At 31.8% G+C, this 24,357-nt stretch overlaps 1 protein-coding gene across 1 annotated transcript in view; it reads left to right on the plus strand.

Annotated features, from left to right (window-relative positions):
• Positions 1-24,357, plus strand: part of LOC143233953 (T-complex protein 1 subunit alpha-like) — a 36,468-nt gene continuing 12,111 nt past the window's right edge. Inside the window, exons 1-5 of the mRNA XM_076470884.1 lie at positions 1-157; positions 5,448-5,533; positions 15,415-15,543; positions 20,541-20,638; positions 21,596-21,706. Coding sequence (XP_076326999.1) covers positions 85-157; positions 5,448-5,533; positions 15,415-15,543; positions 20,541-20,638; positions 21,596-21,706 — 497 coding nt within the window. The 5' untranslated portion in view covers positions 1-84. The remainder of the gene's footprint in view (positions 158-5,447; positions 5,534-15,414; positions 15,544-20,540; positions 20,639-21,595; positions 21,707-24,357) is intronic.

The following is a 24,357-nucleotide window of genomic DNA, read 5'->3' on the forward strand; positions in this document are numbered from 1 at the left end:
ATCTCTGAATTGAGAATACCGGCTAATTTTTTAACGTATATAACAGATGTTGAGTTAATTTCCTAGTTGTTTATAGGGTCCAAGATGTCTGTTGTTGAGAGTGTGTTGAGTGTCGGTGGTACGAAAACTTCAGGCGAATCTGTCAGAACTCAAAATGGTGAAATATTTTATTTATCATTATTGTCGAATTTCATATTGTAGTTACGGAAAGATGGCATTACTAATATAACTGAGTTTATTATTAAATTAAACTTTGAGTTTGATTTATCGTGTGAGGTGGGATTTAACTTACAACTTTGATAACGAAGTCGGGAAACCTCTTTCACTTTCAGATTGATAAGTTTAGAGATAGGCGGAATGGGCCATGAAGAAAACTGATGTAATATTGTTTCGATAATGTTTAATTATTATATGATACAAAATTTAGTTTCACATCTAGAAGTAACTGTCTAAATTCAGTCTCGTTCGATGGCAACCAGTATTCTGTGATACTCGTCCTTGGTAGTAACGGAATGATGGCCTTTAAATAAGAAATTATATATAAAAATAGTAAAATTATTCTGGTCTAAAGCTAAAACTGCACAGTTTTATTATTACAAATTAATTTGAGGAAAAAACACCATCCAGTAAATACAGTAAGCTCCTTTGTCTAAAGAAACTTAGTCGTAAAACTAAATAGTGTAATCTATTATGGTAAAGCCTGTAATTGGTATTTTTGAAATATTTTAAACTTGAAAGTTTCTTAAGCCTTAAGGTTTAAGAATAATGCTAATAATAAAAATTTTAATACCCCTATCAGCTGTCTTGAGATACATTTTTACTTCAAGTAGGTTTCTCATCATCATGAAAAGTGCTTATGTAGTATTTAAGTCTTGAGACCTTAAGATTTAGGCATGTTTATCTTGCAAGTTAGTGCAGTTCAGATTTACTGTTTGATAGTCTGCTGAAATTGAGAATATACATCTGTAGTAATAAAAAAATCTTGCTTATTTCTAACTAAATAACACTATTTATTTCACCATTCCTTCTATAATACAAGAAATACTTGTATATAACAAATTTACTATTAGAACAACATCAATTTTAAACAGTAAGTTTCAAGTGATTCATTAGACTGTGAGGTCCAAGGTACATCCTTTTGTTCTCGTAGTTTGACTTGTTGTCTCTCTTTTTTTGTTTTGTTTTTTAAACTGTTGATGTGTAGTATTTTATAAGCCATGAAATATTTTTTTATTGTTTGAATTTATTAAGTATTAAATAGAAGAACAAATCAAAGGATGGTTTTTAGAAATGCATTTTCATATTTCAGAATTTTTATAGTTATTTGAAAAGGTGTTTAATTTTGTTCTTGAAGAGACAAGATATATTTTCTTATATAAAGCTTGCTTTCAAAAACTTGCATGCAACTAGTTGTCTGTTAATTTGGGGAAGAATATAATAATGGACAGAAAATTAGTTGTTTTTTATCATAGGAAGTATGCCATGGTAAATGGTGAAAGGATGTTAGTATTGTGTTTCATCCATGGTAATTTAGAGATAAACTTGACTGATTATAATGCTAAAATATGGGTTTCAATCCTTGCATTGACCACAGTTTGGAGAGCTTACTGTGTAGCTTCACAATTAATCCAAACAGAGTATTATGTTTCTTGAAATACGATTTCGGAAATTTAACAAATGAAAGCAAAATTTTATAAACCTTTGAATAAAATTAAGTAAATATTGAATAAAACTAAAATTGTAATGGGAGGAGAAATGATTAGCTACAAAATTTAATGTGAATACATTTGTGTACACAATAATCAAAGTAAAAGATATTTCAACTTAAACAAAAGCAAGAGAAGTGTTAAAAGTAATAAGTGAAAATTCTGTTTTGACCGAGCATGCAAGTGATACCGATCACATCATTCTGTGGGGTCAAAATGTTGTGTTAGCTCAGCTAAGTGATGTGACAAAAAAAACACAGAATATATATATAAAATATACATTGTCGAAAATACTTGTCTTGAATGAGGGTGAAGGACTGGCAGTTCAGAAAGTATACAGATTATATGACAGTATTTAGGTTTTGCTATTTGTAAGGTTAGTAATATGAGTCACTTGAATAATTGTTCTAGTATAAATGGCTTGTAACCATATTTTGATTTTACACTTATGAGGATGAAGAGATAAACATGTCATGTCTGCTTTGAGACCTTTAATGGTCTTGGAATAAAGTTTTTTTTTAAATTGGGCATTAAAAATGATAATTTTACTAGTAAATGATTAGTTTTTATTACACAAGTGGCTTGAATTATTAACTCTAAATAACAACCTCCCTTGTCATCAGCACGTATAGAAATACACTAAAATTTTGTTTTTATTAATAGCAACAAAGCACTGCTTTAATAGCTTGAGTAACTTGGCCATCTCTGTGCCAAGTATCTTTTCTCAATTATGCTATTAAGTTAGTGCCTGTCTGTATTAAATGTTTGGTCCAAATTGTGAAAACTGAAATGCATTGTTTTGTACTTTTGTTGAAAGTAATTTGTCAAGTATGTATTAATCTTTTCAATTGATTTGAGACATCCTGTTATGTCTTTCAGTACATCTAAATATAATGAAGAGATGTCATTGGCAAACTTTATGAATTTAGTAAGCTTGCCCCTGTGAATATCATTAATGTAAACCTAAAGGTCAGTTACAAAGTACTGACCTTTGTACACAAGTAAAAATGGTCCAGATCAACTGGACATCCCTAATAATAGTGTTTTGTTTTACTCAGCTACCCTACAGTTTAATGAATGACTCCATTTCCTAACCCTGTGATTTTTGTAGCTAATCTTTTGTGCTGTATCTTATGAGAAAGGTTTTGAAAATCTAAGTACACAAAGTTCATAACTTTTTTTCTTTCTCTGAATAGCAATGCTCTCAAAGAAGATAATAGATGAGTAAGAGAGAATTACCTTTTGGTGAACCCGTGTTGGATTTTCATTACAATATATTTCACTAAATGTTTTTGAAAAGTTTATTTTATCAGATCCTAGAATTCTTCCCACTACTGCACTGTATAATTTACAGACCGACATAAGGAACTTTCCAATCATCAGGCATTTATATACTCTTTACTGACCTATCAAAAATAAAAATGCATATGTGATCTTTAAAACATGGGAGAAATGTGTTTGGCCTTGGTGCTTTGTATACTTCTAATTGCAACTTTTCTTCCAACTACCAAGGGATTAATATAGGATAATGTAGGTGTAGGACCCTGACCAGTTGTTAGGTGGTACTATTATAATGCTGATAGTGATAAAACAACTAAAATTTTTACCTACATGTGAGGGTTAGGAACAGTTTTAGTTTTAAAAGCCAAGTAAGTTTGAGTTGGTAATGGGATAAAACATGTTATGGAAGAGAATGTACACATTTAAAACATGCTTTATAGAAAATTGATGTTCATTTATATCACTTAATCAAGATAACTTCTAATTGTTTAGGGAGACATAATTAGGATGTCACTCTTATTATTGAAAGGTTTCATGGAAATACTACTTTAAGGATGACATTTCTTATTGAAACTTCTTTAAGAAAATGAAACTAAATTAAAAAAAAATTAAATTAATTTATTGCATGTCTGAGTATTACCAGTATTAAGCCCCAAATCTGCTTTGCTTGTTAATAAAATTGATCTTTTAAGATTAAATGCTGAGCAGTCTAGCTTATAATAATTAATATCAAAAGAAATGATTATGAGAGTGAATATGTACTGGTCTCATAAGTAAGGATTTATTGTGCCTTTTAAAATCTGTTTCATAGAAATTTAGTTTTTTGTTTACATCATAACCTGGATGCACGTGGAACTCGGGGATTTTATGTAGTATGGTAAATTGATCTCATGTAATCCGTTGAGTTGGTAATAAACCTGAGTAGTTTATTTTTGTGTAACAGCTATTACAATATATGGTACAAAAAGACATGTTTTTATTTTAATGTGATTTTAAAAACATGTTTTAATCAAACAATTAAGACCATTTTATGACTGGATTTGTTTTTGTTTGTTTATGGGTTTGTTTATTTGTAATATGGCTTTGCTGCACATTATGAAAGAACTTAATTGAACAGAAACATAAACTAATTTATGAACATTAAAGTTGTTTAGTCTTAGTATTGATCTTTATCCAAATAAATACAATTTGACATTTGTTTTCTTGTCAGAAAAAGCTACTTTCTTAAAAGAATGTTAAATCTTGTGATAGTAGGCCATTTCTTTTGACTGACGAAAATAATGTGACGATCAGACCTCATTATTGATCATTGGCAAATATAATGTTCTAAAGCCAACTAAAATTAAAAAGTTATGATGAAAACAATGCATTTAATTTGTCTGTCTGCTATGAACTCCAAGATCATTCTAAACCATGACATATTATTTATTTCCCATGTTTATGCTGGCCTTCTCACTTTAAAAAGTTTATTAGTGAAGATATATAAATTTTGCATCATTAAAATAAGTTTACATAAGTTACAGTTTACCATAGACTAACAATAACAGTACATACTATATATATCAAGAAAAAATTTCATTCTGTTTGTTTCAAAACTTCCTTTGAAAAGCTGAAAGTTGGTAAAAATAAAACTTGGTTATTGTATTCAGTTATTTTATTTCTAAAATGAATTAATGAGGACTTTCTTTTTCCAATGCTTTGAAAACTTGTCAAAATCTGGATCTCCTACACTCCAAATATCAAAATACTGAAATTACGTGATGAGAACTAAAGTGGATTACAACAGAAGTATATAACAGTTCATTCAGTTGAACTAATAATGAATTAGAATGCTATTTTGATCCTTCTATAGGAAAATTATCAGAATTAATGAAAAATTGTAGAAACATTTGTACTTTGATTGGAAAACTCAATGCCAGTAGTATGGACTTGAGGGTTCATAGTTTGTATTCTATTGCAGCAAATATTGGGTCTGCAGGAGTGCTCTAACAGTGGCCAAGTAAGAGCTAGCGACAAACATTGGGTCTGCAGGAGTGCACAAATAGTGGCCAATTAAGAGCTAGCGACAAACATTGGGTCTGCAGGAGCGCTCTAACAGTGGCCGAGTAAGAGCTAGCGGCAAGCATTTGGTCTGCAGGAGCGCTCTAACAGTGGCCGAGTAAGAGCTAGCGGCAAGCATTGGGTCTGCAGGAGCGCTCTAACAGTGGCCGAGTAAGAGCTAGCAGTAGGTGCTGGTGGTTTTCTGCATTTTCATTGATTTTTTTTAGTCTTGTACATTTAGTGTGGTAAATATTTTATAAACTGGTGCTTTTTTAAAAATCAATTTATAGCGAATTAAGTTTATCCTAAAATTTATGATTATGGTACTTTACTTATTAGGTAATTTAATCACTTAATGTCTGTAGTTTTAACTGGTATGGATGATTCAATGGTATTACAATATATTTTTGTTTTTTTTAGTGATGGCAGCATGTTCCATATCAAACATAGTAAAGAGCTCACTAGGGCCAGTTGGATTGGACAAAATGCTTGTAGATGATGTAGGGGTAGGATATCTTTCTAATTTAGATTACAACTTTGTTAATTTTATTCATTTAAGGATATTGTTGATCAGTTTAATTTAAGTATCAGTGTATTCCATGTGATTTAAAAATACATATAGTATAAGCTATTCACCTTAAATGAGTTTGTCTGAATTTCTTCTGTTCTTAATTTGTAAAATGAGAAATAGTTATAGAAAAAAAAACATTATTCAAAAGTAGTGGTTAAAAATGTATGAGTTTTCTGAAAAGTAATACAGTGGCAAGGTACCTGGTAGCCAAGGAAACCCTTTCAATTATTAAATACTGGGCAGTTTAACAATTTTAATACTTGGAGAATGAGTAGTAATTAGTTTATGCAATAGATTTGTCTCCAAGCTCAATGAAATGGTTTGAATACTATTGTACTGGAAAAATATTGGTTGTCACTTGTTTGTGTTGATTGTTTGTATAAGGTACTAGGAATGATGCTGAAAACTAAATACTTGGCAGCACGTAATTTCAGGATAATGCACACTGATAAATTTTTAGTCTAATTAATTAATGTATTATATTTGATAATCACTTTTATTGAAATCCTGCTAGTTACTGTTGTTGTTGTAGCCCATAAGTATTAACATTTTTAAACTGTCAAGTGTCTAATCTTTCTGAAAACCTAATCTATAAAACATTTGCAGATTGAAAATAAAGAAAAGTTGGGTATAACAGTTAAGTAATGATAATATAGAATGGGAAAAGTATAACTTAGTTATTATAGTTAATTGTTACAACATTAAATTTGCAGTACATTCAAAGTCTCTTGACAACACACAGTTGTGGGAATAAGATCAGGTTTAGCACAGGTAATAATGATTCATTGTTTAAGACACATTTGTTGAAAAGCAAAATTTCATCATATTCTACAGTTGTTTTTTGCTTAATTTTTAGAACTTTAAAAACAATTAACTTGCTCTTCACTGTTTGCCCCTTAATGTGGATTCATGTACGTGATGAGAGAACCTCCCAGAGAAGGTTCTGTACTTTCAGTTTACCTCCTCTGGTATCTAAACATCCACCTGCATGTTTGCTGTGCATGATGACCTGTGAAGGGGAAGAGAGGATCCTGGTGGTTGAGGGGTCCAACTCCAACACACCACTTTGACCTTGAATTCCTGTAGATGGGCAGTCTTGGGGTGGTTCCTCCAAGATCAATGGGCTAGTCCATTTCGGCCAGATTAAACTGAGTGCCAGCGTAGGATGTCCTCAACAGGTATAGTGGACATTATCTGATACTGGTGTTTGGGTATAGTGCCCACAAAACCCTGGTGTTACTGCAGTGACTTTATATGGCACTGTAGTATGTCCCCTCGTAGGGCTTCATGATGGGTGGGGTCAGTGGGCACCGAAATATTATTTTTTTTATTATTGATAACCATCAAATGGGGGGGGGGAAACATGACAGCATAGAGAAAAATCTGACTACTGGCAAACGACCATGCATTGATGACTCTGTACGATCAAACTGAGAACTTGAATCTGCCCCACAAGTTTTAATTATACATTCTTTAACTGAAAACTCTTAGGGCAGATGTCTCCATTTTTGTTTAGAAGGGCTTGCTGGCTCACCTAAATTGGTAAAATAAATAAATAAAATACACATTTTGGGGACATTTTAGTGCAAACAGCTTCATTACAACATTCCAAACTCCTCTTGGAGTCAAAGGCCATTGGGGATATACCCATTGAGGTTATACCTCATTCTCCTTTGAATTCTTCCAGAGGTGTTATAGTTGAGAAGGATTTAAAGACTATTCCAAAGTCTGAGATCCTTGCAGGTTTCACCAGCCAAGCGCCGAATTTTTACTTGCAGAGACGGGATTATGTAGCTGACAAATGTTCTAATATTTACATTTACAACATCACGTCCTCCTACCACAATCAAGGCAGGATATCTGAATTGTAAGGTACAACCTTATATTCTTAACCATGTTAGATATTTTCGTTGTCAACGATTTGGTTACTTGAGAACATCTTGCCATGGTTCTTTAACATGTGCCCATTGTGCTAGTAAAGACTGATGCTTTTGAATGCCAACTAGAACTGCATTGTGTTAACTGTAATGGTCCACATCCTTCCTATTTTATTTCTTGCCCTAAATGGATGGAAGAGAAAGAAGTACAATGTCTCAAGATAGTTCATAATATTACTTGTCCATAGGCTTGGAAATTACTATTCCCAGTTCCATCTTGGACTTGTGCTGCTGTAATCTATTTCACTACTACAGTAGGAGTTCAGACAGACTTTTCCGTGTTTCCTACAGTATTCTTAACAGTGCGTCTTAATCTAATATCCTCGAAAATCAATGACTTTAATGAATCAGTATCTACTTCTATTTCTGTCCCTACCACATCTTCCAGTCATTGCCCAACTTCACGTTGTTCAAGCCCAGGTGTTTCCATGGGGTCTTTCTCTCTTGACACCCCAAAAATTAAACATCCCATTTGTTCATGTCCTCAATCACTGGAATGTATGTCTACAAACTTTGACCTGCCTACTTGATCCAGAGCAGGTTCACTAGAGAGTGACCGATCCACATCCAGTAAAGAAGAAAAGCGTTGTTGCAAGCAGAAGGTCTCCATACTTTATTCTCCTCCAAAATAAAGAAAAATGGCCATGCTAATCCAATGGAACTGTCGAGGTTTTCAATCAAATGTGAATGACATCAAGGATTTGATTGACTTTTATCATCCCAAATGTCTTTCTTTATTTACAGGAAACATTTTTAAAACCTACTAATACAGTCACAACTCGACAATACTCCTTATACTGAAATGACCAGGTCATGTGTAGGACAAGGACATGAGCGAGTGGAACTGCTGGTTGATCAACATGTGCCTACCTGGTCTTTCTCATTCAGTACGCCCTTGGAGGCTGTAGCCATCTGTATCTCCTAGGGTCGTACCATCACTGTTTGCTCTCTGTACCTTACTCCTGGAAAAAATTATTCCTCAGACCTAGATGCCCTCATTGAGCAGCTGCCAACCCCCTTTTTAATTTTGGGGGATCTTAATGGGCATAATCCACTTGGGGTGGTTCTTGTATTGATGTGAAGGGTCGTGCTATAGAGCACATGTTCCTGAATCACAACCTGTTTCTATTCAATATTGGCTCTCGCACTTATTTTCATGCACCTAGTCAGTCATTTACTGCTATAGATCTTTCTATCTGCTCACCATGGTGTAGTGATAATTTTCCTGTCATTTTAAGAGAGGTTGGTTGTGGTCAGTGCTACCTGACCTGTGTGCCTCAGTGTAAGTTGGACCAGGCCAACTGGCCCTCTTTCACTGCTCTCTCAGAATTTGATTGTGCCATCTTATCTAATTCATCAATAGATGATTGTGTAGCAGCAGTAACTAACTGTATTGTCCAAGCAGCTGCTCAGTGTATCTCCAAAACCTCAACATCTTTGTCATGGCATCCCCACCCTTAGTGGAATTCTGCTTGTTCTATAATACAAAAAGCTCAGAAACGTGCTTGGGATAAATTTCGTAGATATCCCACACTTACAAACTGCATTGCATTTCAGCAAGCCTGTGCACAGGCTTGGCAAGTTAGACATCAAAGCCGGAGGGAATCTTGGATTAAATATACCTCCAGTATTTCTTCAACCACTAGTTCAAAAGTAATATGGGACAAGATCTGGAAGGTGAGTGGATGATATACTTCTGCCCTCTCTCTATCTTAATATTCAATGGCCATGAAGTTGCTGATGCTCAGAGCATTGCCAATACTTTTGGTGAATGTTTCTCTCATGTCTGTAGCTCTTCAAACACATCCCCTTCCTTCTTGCTATTAAAACACAAGTTGAACATCTGCCTCTTTCCTTTTTGACTGATCATCCCTATGACAACAATTGCTCTCTAACACTGGTGGAACTTAAACTTGTGCTTCATTGATCTAGCAATACATCAGTTGGACCTGATGATATACATTATGAGATGCTACACCACCTTTCTCCTGCCTCGCTTACTATTCTCCTGGCTGTCTTCAACTAGATATGGCAGGAGAATGTCTTTCCTGATGCATGATGCCAAGCTATTATACTCCCTGTTCTTAAACCTGGGAAGGATCCAAAGATTCTTTGAATTACCATCCCATTGCTTTGACAAGTTGTCTCAGTTAGACCTAGGAGAGGATGATTAATGCTTGTCTTGTTTGGTTCCTTGAATCAAACAACTTTCTCTCACCCACTCAGTGTGAGTTCCGAAGACAATGCTCCATGATAGACCACTAAATTTGCTTTGAAACATGAGCTTGAGAAGCCTTTTTGAAGCGATAACATCTTGTTTCTGTTTTATTTATTTAGAGAAAGCTTATGCCACAACATGGAGATATGGCATCTTGCGAGACTTTCACTCGTATGGATTGAGTGGCAATTTGCCACTTTTTATTAAGCCTTTTTTTAATGAACTCCCAATTCCAGGTCCATGTGGGTTTTTCCAGGTTTTTCCCACAGGAACTTGAAGTCCCTCAGGACTGTGTTCTGAGTGTCGCACTTTTCATTATAAAGATTAATGCTGTCAGTGAACAGCTACCCCCTACAGTTGCAAATGGTCTTTTCGTTGGTGACTTTCACATTTCATGTCAGTCATCAAATATGAAGTTTATTGAGTGGCAGCTACAAACTGCAATCAGTCATATACTTAAGTGGACCACAGCAAATGGTTTTCACTTTCTCTCACTAAAACTATTTATGCACATTTGTACTGCTAACAGGATATTTATCCAGTTCCAGAACTTCGTATTGGTGATGTTGTACTTCCTGTCATCCCTGAAGTAAAGTTCTTCGGTCTTATATTTGACTGTAAATTAAACTTTTTCCCATATCAAGCAACTTCATGTCAAATGTATAAGGGTCATTCCATGTCAAATCCAAATTTTGGAAAATTTTCCAAGTGACCCCATCAGAATGCCTTGAAAAAATTCACATGTGCTCATATACCCATATAATGAAAAATTGCAAAAAATTAGATATAGTTTCTTATTTACAGCCCTGTAAAATTTAATTAATTTTCCTTTATATTTGGCGATTTCATTTTTGGGCAACTTTGGCTGCTTAAAGCTGCAAGAGTAATGGTGGTAGAAGGCTGGAATTTGCTACACTGACTGAATTAATCTTGCAGAATTCAAAAATGGTCTCAAACCAAGTTTATCTCTCTTAAGATTTTCATAGTGAGGCTGTAAAATCACCTGAAAACCCAAAATTGTTAAAAACATTGGTTTATTTAATAAGCCATAGGTCTAAGACTTAATATGATACAAAGCTGAATTTTGTTTTTAAATTTCCTATAACATATCAGTTGATAAATCAGCAATTGTTATGATTAAAAGTCTATTAGATCTCCTGTAAAAAAATTTAGTTGCATGCAACTTTTTATGATTTTGCTAAAAATAGCCCTACTTCAGGCCACAGTTTGACCATGTCAACAGTTATTCAGCCTTTTCAGATGTTTACCATATATTCATACATCTCTGAATATGATCTACAAAAAAACAGGATGGTGTTCAACCTACTTTTTGAGTTATAATTTTTTTAAAGTATCCTCTGACCATACATTGTTTACTTGAATAAAAAAATCAGTTCAAGTGTGTTGTTGTGTGCAGATATATCCATACAATTTTGAAATAATTTGTGAATTCCATTGAAATATTCTAATTAGCCTTTACCATATATTCTTGCATCTCTGAACATGATCTTCAAAAAATGAAGGTTGTGAAAAATAATAAATTATCAAATGATAAGTGTCTCTGATATGTGCCATTTGGCAAAGGACCACATTCAGGGCATTCAATTCTTTCTTGTCAATCAGGAATCAGTCCTGCAGAATTGTATAAAGTTTGATCTACTTGAGTGCTATGACAAATGCAAAACTGTGGCAGGTATTAGGTCACATCATAGCTTTATTCCCCACTCTACCAACAAATTGTATATGAGAAGGCTATCAGATGATGATGTATACACAGGTAACTGTTGGTAGTAGCAGCTCAAATAGGGTCTAATGATAGCAGTGACAATTATCAGCCAAGGAAATATGTGGCATGTATATACATATGATCATGAATGGTGTGTGGGAAACATAAAAGATAGATCAGATGAACATTCTGATGTGTTGGTGTTGTTTATGAAGAAATCAAGAAACAAACTGTTCTCATGGTATACAACTTCACGTAAAGATGAAAGCTGATTCCTTTCCAACATATTCTTTGTCTAATAAGACATGCAACCATGCAACGCAGTAGTGCTTGCTACTATGTTCTAAGTCAAAGTGAGCTTAACATAATCAAACTTGAATTTCAGAAATTTATTCAAGCTGTCTGAAAAAAGCAATGTTATTTGATGTTGTTAAGGCTAATTTATCACCAAAGCAGTTTTTGAAACATTTCATTGTCATGATTATTGCAGTTTGGTGTGACTAATCTTTCTCAGTTATCCCCTGTTGTAGCACTGTGTTTTTTGTGTCTGATATACCTTTGCATTTATTATATTATGAATCTTAAACTCAGCCATATCTGCATAACTGTAATGCATACACAATATATTTGCATTGCCATGTGATCTAACTAGTCATGCCAATAAACTTGTTCAGAAATGAATTAATTCTTTCTTGTTTCTTACCAACTTCATTATCTAACATTGTGAAAGGCTGGTTAGAATATTTCAGTGGGATTCATAAAATTTTGACAAGTATTTTTCAAAATTGTATAAACATATCTGCACACAGTAAAACACCTAAGTGGAATTTAAAATAAACAATGTATGGTCAGAGGATCCTTTAAAAAAATTATAACTCAAAAAGTAAGTTGAACACCATCCTGATTTTATATGTAGATCATATTCAGAGATGTAAGAATATATGGTAAAAATCTGAAAAGGCTGAATAACTAGTGACACGGTCAAACTGTGGCCTGAAGTAGGGCTATTTTTAGCTTAATCATAAAAAGTTGCATGCAACTAAATTTTTTACAGGAGATCTAATAGACTTTTAATCATAACAATTGCTGATTTATCAACTGATATGTTATAGGAAATTAGAAAAAAAATCAGCTTTGTATGATATTAACTCTTAGAGCTATAGCTTCTTACATAAACCAATGTTTTTTATGATTTTGAATTTTCAGGTGATTTTACAGCTTTACTATGAAAATCCTAAGAGATAAACTTGGTTTGTGACCATTTTTGAATTCTATGGGATTAATTTAGTCAGTGTAGCAAATTTCAGCCTTCTACCACCATTACTCTTGCAGCTTTAAGCAGTCAAAGATGTCCAAAAAATAAGAATAAAAAAAATTATTTGAATTTTACAAGGCTGTAAATCAGAAACTATAAGATATTGATCTAATCTTTGGCAGTTTTTCATTATATGGGTAGATGAGCACATGTGAATTTTTTCAAGGCATTCTGTGGGGGTAACCTGCAGCCCCCTGGATGATTTGACATGGAATGACCTATAAGACCACTGAACATCCTCCATGTCTTCTCTTCCACCTCTTGGGGAGCAGATCAATACTCCCTACTTAAAATTTATTGTGTTTTTATCTGATCCAAACTTGACAATGGGTTTATGGTTCTGCTAGAACCTCAGCTCTAAAAATGTTGGATCCTATCCACCATCAGGGGCTTTAGCTTTGTGCTGGGGCCTTTCGTACTTCTCAAGTCCAACTTCAGGTGACTGACAGTAAGTTTGAACTAAATGCTTCAGTCTTCCTTGGGGGTCTTAATTTTAAACATTTTATGTATTTTTACCTTAATTTCCAAATATCGTTATAGTATACTACATCTTGTTTGGCCTACCTTCACTGTTTGCTTTTATAGGGAAGAAAAATGTTTTGTTAACAAATGGCTTGTGTGAAATTCATTTTGGGTTTGTTTGCTGACAGCAACTTAGGTTTTCACATAAGTTATCGTGTAGACAATATCAAAGGTGTGTAAATGTACTAATGTGTGGATTTAACACTTATCAACTGAAAGAATTGTAAACCAGAATGTTGATGTTCATGTCTTTTCATGCATTCAGCAACTTTTTCCAAATTTGTTTTGTAAATTGGACATTGTCACACAGATTCTTGCAACTGTCTGACCACTTTCTACACCAGTAGCATAATCACTGACCTTACATGATTAAACCTCAATATGGTGTGCTATAAAGACAGGGAAACTTGGATGAAAGTTGTATATGAAGTCCCATATTCAAGTTTGATTTATATCTAAAACCTATAATTTTGGTTCTTGTTTTATCCATCTATCAATATATAGTTGTATTAATATGTAACTTGCATGTTGTTTTTTTTACATATCTTCTAGTATTATATCTTTGAGGAAGAAAATTCAAAATCCTATTAATATTTTCTCAATTTACCAGTTACTACTTCATTTTAACTAATAATTAATATCTGACTACTGCCATCTATTATTACAAGTTAAAATGACATTTTACTGTAAAATTTGAAAACAGTCAAGAAGAAGAATTCTGATTGCTTCAGACTTGAATAAATACAATCAAAACATCAGTTCTTTAACAAATGTTTTCCATATTTGAAAAATATGTCATGATTATTAACTTGTATAGTTACCTAAATCTAATTATTATTATTATATCTGTGTAGTAAATAATTAATTTTTATTTTAAGTTTTGATTGCTAATTTGCTGCCACCTTCAAGAAAGTCCTGAAATAAATTATATCTGATGTAATGGCTGGAAATTAACTTTGGTTTTCTTGCAAGGACTAGGAGGTTTTTTTCACATCAAAAATCTTTCCAATTAGGGCTCCGATCAGTTAATTCATTTGAACTTGCTCAATGGGTATTAAGGTTTGCTGATTTCTAAGTCAGGTTGATTGGTGTTATTAGTTAGAAGAAAGCTTTTATTTTGTGTATGTGTATTGTTCATATTCTATTACTTTACTATTTTTTTCAGTTTGTTTTGTTCTTGAATTATGTGCTAATTCAGAAAGATAATTGTTATAAAGGGTTTTGTATTGATTATGCTCCTGGCTTTTGACTTTTGCTGTTTTTTTGTTTCTCCAGTGTACTGGCAACGACATTGTCAATATATGTTGCAAGTTGGTGAAATATATTGAAGCAACAGAAAGACCCACAAAAGTTAAAATTCTAGAGCATAATAAACAAAAAAAGACTTTAATACCAATCTATTTGTGGATAGGAGGAACAATAACACAATAATGGTTGATACCTGACCATAAGTACAGATATTCAACTATTTAAATTGTGTGCTCGTGTTTAGATTTTACTGAATTTATTTCTTGGATGAAATTTAGTTACCATGTTATTTTATAAGCTGGAAATCTGTTTGCTATATCTATAATCTTCTTTAATTTTAAATCGTATAGTGTCTTCCTGATTTTGTCAGATATGGTTTATAATTGTGCTGTGCTTTCCTTCAAACACTGTATTTGCACTTTCATTTTATTTCTTATTGAATTTTCTTCCTTGTTGCAAACACACTCACTGTGTCTTATTTTGCAGAAACTGAACCCTTGTCGGCTTTAGGTCTAACAAGTTTATTAAGTATTTACGTCTTAATTATAATCTATCATTAAAATAATTTTGAAATTATACCAATGAAATGTTTTCATATATTATATGTATGTAATATTTCACTAAATTAGAAAAAGTAAAAACAAATTGAAAGCAGTACCAGTGTGAAAAATGATTAAAAAGCTCATGTCAAATGAAAGAAAGTTTTTCACTCTCTCATTAAAATTATTAAAAGTATATTTATTTGTGTTTTAAACTGATAATTTTAACCTGGTTGTTATAGAAATTTTTAAGCTAAGTTATTTTTGTGGTGCTAAGTAAGAAAGTGTTTATACGTATATTTAATTACTAGGATGTCACAGTAACAAATGATGGGGCAACTATATTAAAGCTTCTCGAGGTGGAACATCCAGCTGCTAAAGTCCTAGTGGAACTTGCACAACTTCAAGATGAAGAAGTTGGGGATGGAACAACATCTGTGGTGAGCATTTCAAATCAGTTGTGGGCTTGAATTTACTGGAAGTAGTTATTCGTACTTTCTCCTTCTTTAAAGTTAGGTGCTCTCTGGTGATATTGTATGTACAAAACTGGTGAATTTGAATATTAAAATTTATACTACATTGGAATATTTACTTTCTTAAACAGAAGTTGTTGATATTGAGATTTTTGTATGCACCATATTTTTCCTTGAGAGAGGAACTTAATGAGAGAGTAAATCACTGTATTTGTGACTGTAGAAGATATATGAATATTATGCAAAGAAAGTAATATTTAATTTTGATTATAGATGTGCAAATTCACTCATTCAACATGTCTAAATAGCTGGCAGATCAAATAACATTCTTAAATGTTTTTAAAATTATTGTCATGTAAAGATTAAGTACACATCTTTTAGTACGTGGAAATGGTAGGAAAACTGCTAAGTGTCTGTTTTCAACTGAAAGCATAAAATCTTGCCACTGTTTCATTTTAACACAAGGGACAATTTTTGTGGCAACATTCAACAGGAGTTAATACCGTTTAGCTTGGTATTAAACAAAAATTTCGTTGCACTTGTACTTGAGTGTTATTCATTCGTGATACAATTCCATCACACATAAGCCATATTAAACTTCTAATGCAGAATGTGAATATAACCTAAATAATCTAGTCATTAATTTCTATACAAGGCACTGAATTATTTAAGCTAACATTTTTTTTTCTTGACACTATTTGTAATAGTCTGAAAATATCGTATTTGTTTCAAAATTTGCTTTCTACTGTAATTTTGAATAAATATGAAGAAACTAAGTTGTTTTCTTTTTTAATGTATAAATTTATACTTTACAGGTTTACTCATGAATCCATATCGTATTTACCACTTGGCATATTCATTAGAGCTCTAATTCTGACAATTCTATATGTAAAACCATAATATAGATCTTTGTTTATTGGCAAGATGAGATATTTGAAAAGAAATGAAAATTCAAGGTTTCACAAAATTTAGTAATATTACTTGTTATTTATATAACAGCTGTTTCTGACTCATCAAACCTCAGCTGTCCAGGACAAAAACTTTCAAATAGATGGTGTCATCCACACAGAATACATATGAGTAAGGCTTGTGATACAACCCGTATAGTATATAGGTGTCATATGTGTCTTTACATGTTTATTTTCTTAAGTATAAACCTCCATTGCCCTTATTAGAATGAAATGTTTCAAAATTGGCCCTTACCACAACCCTCGATCTGTCTGTCTACCTGTTGTTATAAATCTTAACATACTTGTCATTAGTGGATATAGACAGATACTAACAGCATAAAAGTGTGGGTTTAGTGGGTTTGATTCAAGTATTTTATACACCTATCATTATACTCTCAAGTAAGTGGATACTGCTAAGTTGTTTGCTGTCATTCCTTCTGGGTTTGTTAATACTAACTATCTTTGTAAACAATCCTGCATAAGTACATATTATGTGATCCATACTTAGACATAAGAGGATTGTTTTAATTACACACAAACTAATAGAACAAGTCTGTTTAATTCTGTAAGTATATAATACTAGTTAGCAGGACTGTTAACTGAGTTTTGCAGTATAAATAAAGTAAAATCAACAGTTAGTGAATAACTTCAGAAGGTTTAAATGTAGTTTCTTACTGAATGTTACTGAAGAAAAATAGTGGAGAGAGAAAATTGTTTAAATAACCTGTACTTAGTAAAAGTTTTGTTCTCATAAATTATTTTATTCTAGAACTGGCATCAATAACTAGCTGTTTTTGTTGAAGGAAATAAGCCTGAGGATTCTTATTTGATCTGCTCAAAAGTTTGTGAGGAAAATGGAATAAAATTGTTACTGACATCTGAAGTCAGTGAAAATATATTGTTAGATAAACATACCCTGTTACCTGAGAAACTTATGAGAAACTTATAACAAAGATGTTAATGTATCTCAGAATGGTTGGTATGGGTATTAACACTTACTGAAAAGTAGATAACAATGTTTCAACCTTCCTAGGTCATCAAGTTATTCTCTGCTTTTCAGTAAAACTATTAATATCCATACCAGCTGTTCTGAAATATAATTTTATTTCAAGTGGGTTTCTTGTCATCAAGGAAGGTGTTAATGATATACCTTGTTGTTGTTTTTTCTTCTCACATGAAGAAGGAAAGGTTCCCACCTGTCTGTGTTAAGATTAAGGAAGACTAAATGCCTTTTTTTTTTTTAATGAATCTTAGCAGTACAAGTACTTTAAGACTGAACTGTTCTATAATCTTATATTGTGAAAATATGATGTAAATTTGTTAAAATGGGTTTAACTGCAGTGGTAAAGATTGCAATTGATTGCTGAAAATTTAACTGGACTCTACAGAGAAGACTTCATATGTACCTCAGTATATAGACCAATATTCTACCATTGGATTGTAAATTACATTTTCTAACTTTTTGTTTCCACACTTCACTGGAATTGTTTTTCAGAAAATCATTTAGTTTTATAATCAAACTTGTTTGTTTTACTATAAATTATTTTCTTTGTTTCTCTTTGTATAAATGTATATATTTGGAAATCAAACTGAGACAGTAATGTTTTAAAGTCTTCTACAAGTTTTGGATTTCCTATGACTTTTCCTGAGTGCAAGCTATAGTCACATTAGGTATACACGTGGGATAAAATATATATCGTTTAATCTGTTTGGTGGTGGTTCTTTAAAAGTAACCACCATTTAGTACATTGTAAATGCACAAATTACATTTAAATTTGAAAAATAAACATATGTACAAATTTTTTCAAGTGAATGCTGACGTGCATTTTGAGACATAGAAATAATGTAAAGTATTATAAGTATAAACCATTTTTTGCTTTTATATCTTTAGAGTAAGAATAGGAAGTTTTAATTTGGAAACTGACCATTTCTAAAAACTAACTATTATAGGGACTTGCAAGTTTGAATTTAGGTTTAATATGTACTGAAATGTATGAGTAGCTAATTGAATCAACTTGGAACATATGGTTTGATAAGATTTTGTTAAAATTTGTATTTGTTTTAATACGTGTTATACTAGTCATTTTGCACATTTGTGATGTAATGCAAAAATCCCAATGATTATTCATTTCAGTTTCTTCAAGGACTCAAGAAACAGAACATATTTTTGTTTAGTTAGTTTGTATATTTCAACATAATTATAAAATTGTAACAAGCCTTGTATTACAGCTTTTAAGTTTGTGAAGTTCTTCTGTTTAAGAAAAGAAGAGATCACTTAATTTTTATTTTTTAGTCATGATAAAACTCTACTAGAGTGAATACTTGATTTTTGGTTGTGACATTTGAAATTTTCTGGTAATAGTAAGTGGTATAGCTAGAGAGTACAGTAAACAATAATTAACTTACGTTGGCTATATGTATTGAAACCTGTATGTCTACAAAAGCAAATAGTTTGGTTTTGGAACACTCTAAACTATCAAGAAATGGTAAGAATACTTTTAAACTGATTTGGATTATATTGCATTATATCAGTTTTTGTTGGAGCTTTCATAAGTGACAGTGGTATTTTTAGTTTGTGATAGATACATCACTCTACTTAATTTTGAACTACCACAGGGTAAATGAACAATCAACAGCACCCTATGTGCACCACCCAAAACTGTGGGATTGACTGTAACTTCTAATGCACAAAAAACAACTTAGTGTGGGAAATATTTTGTGAAGTTCAAATTTGAACCTGGCTCCCAAATTCCTTAAATTCAGAGCGTTACCATAGGCTTAATCTGTGGCCTGTTAAAAAAAAAAAAAAAACTTTGTTGAAGTAATATGAGCTTAATAAAATAATTGCAACCTACATAATTTGCTTAGTTATATATCTCTCCAAAGCTGAGAATAGTCTTCATTTTAACAAAAGTCAAATTTTATCAAACTTTTGAACACTCTGGATTTATGATCTTGGTATGTTTGAGAGTTCACGTAATGGAACTTATTTTTGCTTAATAATCCATTACCTTAGAAAACTAGTCATTCAAAAATTCTTAAACAAAAATGGTAATTTCTTAATAGTTCTTTCATGTGATAAGGATCTTGAATATTTTAAACAGATGTTACTACAAGATATAAAAAATGAATTATTCTTATACAGAGTTACTATTTCCTAACAGATAAGCTGTTTACTTGAATTTGTCACTTTGTGACATGCAAGAAAAAAATGAGTAATCAGCAAAACATTAATTTTAAAGAGGAACTGATTTAATATTTTCCTTAGCACCTAATTCCAAGACCTGGTTAAAGCCAACACTAAGTGCTTGTTTATAATATTATGGTGTCTATCAGTAGTGCTTTTAATGTTGCATTACCAGGCTTGGTTAAAAAGAATTTAAACAGGTAACAGTGTTCTGCTGAATTTTCTATATGGAGCATAAAATATTGCTGGATTAACAAGGATATTATCAGAAGGAGAGAATTGTGAATTGAGTCAGAATTGTTGCCACCTGGTACATTTTGCTCCTTGTTTAAGCAGCTCAAGTTTCTGTGAAATAAAGGTTATTAAAGGGGGGTGTTTAACTTGATACTAGGAAATTATTGCAAGACACAGAAATTTTATTGATTGTATTGAGTCATCATTCTTGACTATGTATGAACCTGTTTTTAGAATATTATAAATGTAAGCACTGAGTCTTAGTTTGTTAACTTTATAAATTTTGTACCCTCAGAGGGTACATCTGATAAACTGGAAAATTCATCGAGTTTGACAGTCTCTAGTTTTATTAGTTGTGCTTTAAAGTTAATATAACAAGTGTTTTAAGGTTGCTTAATTTTTAAATTTTTTTGTTTTTTAAGTATTGTAAGAAATGCTTATACAAACTTAACTATTGAAATTGGATCATAAATCTAATGATGTAAATGTGTGGTGTGAAATGTGATTTTAATATTGTGGAAGAAAATTTGTAACACTAAATTATAAAGATTCTTTTTTCTCTTAAAAATACCTTTTTTTTTTTTTTAAATAAGGTTATCATTGCAGCTGAGCTTTTGAAAAATGCTGATGAGTTGGTTAAGTGTAGGATTCATCCTACTTCCATCATTAGTGGCTACCGGCTTGCTTGCAAGTAAGTGGACTGTGCATTATAGGGCTAGGATCATTACCATGCTTAAACTGTTTTATGATGTATTTTATTTGAGTAGCATATTAATCTATGTAGTTATGAGGAGAATGGTAGGAATGTTAATGTTATTATCTACAGATTTTCCCTTGAAATTGGTTTACCCATTGGGAAAATTGTACATAATTTGTCATGAATGTTAAAGAAACTAAACTGTAACTTTTAGGAACCACATTTATCTAAACTTGAAATATTTAGCATCATAAAAATGTGGAATTTTCTTTTAAGTATTTTTATAAACAGTTGAAATTAGAAAAGTTTTCTTTGCTATTAATAAAGCTGCAAAAGAAATATTGAAGTAGTGAATTTTTGTATTGATTTTAGATATCTTCTGTTTATTTTTTATGATACAGCTTTAATCTACTATAAAATTAATTCCACTAAAAAAAAAGGCCTAGAATAAGAGATACTAAAAATGTTTTCTACAAGTGGTAGAAAAATGATTTCCTTATCTAGCCATTACTTTATTATATTTAAAGTACTATTTTTATTATAGAAAAGTCCACTGAGGTCAAAGTTTCAGTTAATGCCTAATAGATGAGTGCAAATTGAGGAGGTAAAGGGCCATGTATGAAGTTTTTAGTTTTTCCTTCTTAGGCTTACTAAGGTTGTAAACATTTCTACAGTGTTATGCAAACAGAAATGGAAGAGAAAAAGAAACTAATTAAGCAGGGGTTTCTATGATGTGATTTGTTCATTTGGAGCTTATACATTTTATTTATTCAATACACAGTTTGCATCATGATATGTGTGGCAAGCCAGTAATTAAGTGTAATGTTTTAAGTGATTGCTAAGTATGTGTAAACTTAGCAGTGAGTTGAGGAACTAAGAAGGATGTAAACATTTTATAGTTGTTACAAAATCAGAACTTTGATAAGAGAATAAGTAAAATGTTTATTTCAGGGAATCTTGTAAATATATACAAGAACATCTTACACTAAATGTGGATGAATTGGGCCAGGAATGTATCGTGAACATAGCCAAAACAGCAATGTCATCAAAACTTATTGGACCGTATCCTCCATATTTTGTTTTGCAACAAAGAAAATAAAACGTACTTATAATATTTAACTTGAGTTAAATACGTATTGATTTAAAGATGGGGTTGATTGTCATTTAATAGGCATGTGATATCTTGGTTAGTAAATTAGAAGACTAAAGCTCAGAACAAAGTTAAAAGTTACAAAAGATTAGCAGGTTGTGGATGGTAAAAAAGCATTTATGGAAATAAAGTCTGAGCTACATAACTAGATGTTTCTCAGCAGGATCCCCAAAAGTGTTTTAAAAGTAAATATCAAAATTTTCAGATATTTCTACTTCTTGCTTTTGAAGCCATGCTGTATTGTTGCCCACATTGCATTTTTTTTTTTTTTTGTGATTAATTGCATGAACACATTTTACTAGTGTTTTCAACAGTAAAATTGCAACATTAAGCATTTCTTATGAAATGTTATCTTCTATTGACTGACAGACAGACTACAATATAGTGGTGCAAGTAGTTAGAATAGATGGCCTTTGGTCTGCCCCACTTTTGGGTAAACTAGTAGTAATTGGGAGGTATTACAGTTCTGGAAAGGCTATAGAGTCACCTTTTGATCTGAGGAAAAAGATGTTTTAATAAAATGAATAATAACAGTATATAACTGCTTAATATACAAAACTGTCATTAAATTGGTGTAGAACTCTAATATTGAGCATGGAAGTACATAGGTGTCGTTATTGACTGGACGGTGGTAAAATATTGTGAAAAAAAAACCTTTTTCACAAGCTTTGTTTAAGTAGCTGGTTGTAAAGTACAGTAATTAAAACAATTAATAATTGACTGTCCTTGTTTAGTAACTGTGAATATAAGTTATACAAAAACATGTTTTCTGTAAATTTGACAATAATCAACACTAGTTTTTCAACACATTAAGTTGTATATAGCTTATAAATGATTTCTTTTTAGTATTAACTTGTTTTTGGTTACCCATTTAATCCATAACAAAATTATCTAAGTTATTTTTAATTTATTTTCATCAAAAGGTATTCATGTTTTTAACTAATTCCTCATTTTCTCTGGACTGACAGAGAACAGGATTAAACATTCTGTAGAATCTGTTTATGTTGGTAATGGTGATTGTGATCAAAATGTTTAAGTATTGTAGCTAATTAATAGTCCTTGTAGACAGGGTGATGCTACTTATTGAAACTCTAGGAAGTTATCAATAAAATAGTTGCTTAGGTTGCACTTTGTATTTCTTGTTAAATAGAAAAAAATTGAGATTAACTATTAAGAACTATTGTGTATTTTACAGTTGTATTAGGGTATATCTAGTTGCAGTGGATTTGATTGTATATGTAATAAATTCATGTATTTTCTGTTATTGTTGATACTGTTGCCTAAGAATTAACTTGTTTTTAATAGCACACGTTTTTTATGTCAAGAGCCAACCCATTTACTAAAGTTTTAATACCCCTAATCTGGAACTTCTTTTTACTTTCTTGTGAAATTTCTATTCCAAAACACCATTTCAGAACAAACAATGGTTTTGTGACATATTGAGAGGTGATAGCATGAAAGTAAGTTTGTTTTTAAGTGAAGTCATAACAAGTTTATTCAGATATTAAGTATTTTGTTGCAGTGCTGTACATTTTTATTTGTATTTTTACTATGTATAAAAATCAAAGTAGGAAACCAAAGCCTTTACAAATACATTAATATTTATACACATTTTTAAGATAGCTCATCTCTTATGTTCTAGTACATTAGCATTCTTATCAAACCAGAGCTAAAAACTGTATGAACATGCAGATGTCCAGTGTATAAAAGTTAATGCAAATAATGAAACATTAAGATACAACCAAGTATAAAGACTTAATGAATACAGTTTCTGTTGTATTTGTTTTTCACATTAACTAACCACCCGGCATAGCCAGGTGGTTAAGGTACTTGACTCGTAATATGAGGGTGGAGGGTTTTAATTCCCGTCATACCAAACATGCTCGCCCTTTCAGCCATGAGGGCATTATAATGTGATGGTCAATCCCACTATTTGGTGGTAAAAGAGTAGCCAAAGAGTTGGCAGTGGGTGGTGATGACTAGCTGCTTTCCCTCTAGTCTTACACTCCTAAATTAGGGACGGCTAGTGCAGATAGCCCTCATGTAGCTTTGTGCAAAATTCAAACCAAACCACATTAACTACTACTATGTCTTATTTGATATTAATATTTTAATTTACCATTAATTATATTAGTATGTGTAAAGTAGATTTTACACACTCATCTAACACTTGTTAGTTTCAAGTGGTGAGGTGGTTTTCCATGTAGGTTCTTCTCTACAACTATTTTTATTTGGCTTAAAATATAATGTTTTTGAGGTTTACTATGTAAGTTGAAAAAAGTTGAAATTTTTTAAAGTGTGAAAAGTAGATTTTTTTTTTTTCACATAAATTTGGTGATTGTAAAATAGTGCTTTACATATACCCTCTAATGGTAATGACGTATGGAAGGACTTCTGATCATACTTTAATTAATTTTGGTAATTCTTTTAGGCATAAGTTTAATTTCTGAGAAATAAAATTAAAATGTGAGACAAGTTGAAAGTTTAATAAAATATGAACTTATCAGTTGAATCAAATGTTAAATTAGAAAACCTTTCCTGTATTGATAAAATTATGTTGACT

Source organism: Tachypleus tridentatus, chromosome 12 (genome assembly GCF_004210375.1).
Source record: "Tachypleus tridentatus isolate NWPU-2018 chromosome 12, ASM421037v1, whole genome shotgun sequence".
NCBI classification, from domain to species: domain Eukaryota; kingdom Metazoa; phylum Arthropoda; class Merostomata; order Xiphosura; family Limulidae; genus Tachypleus; species Tachypleus tridentatus.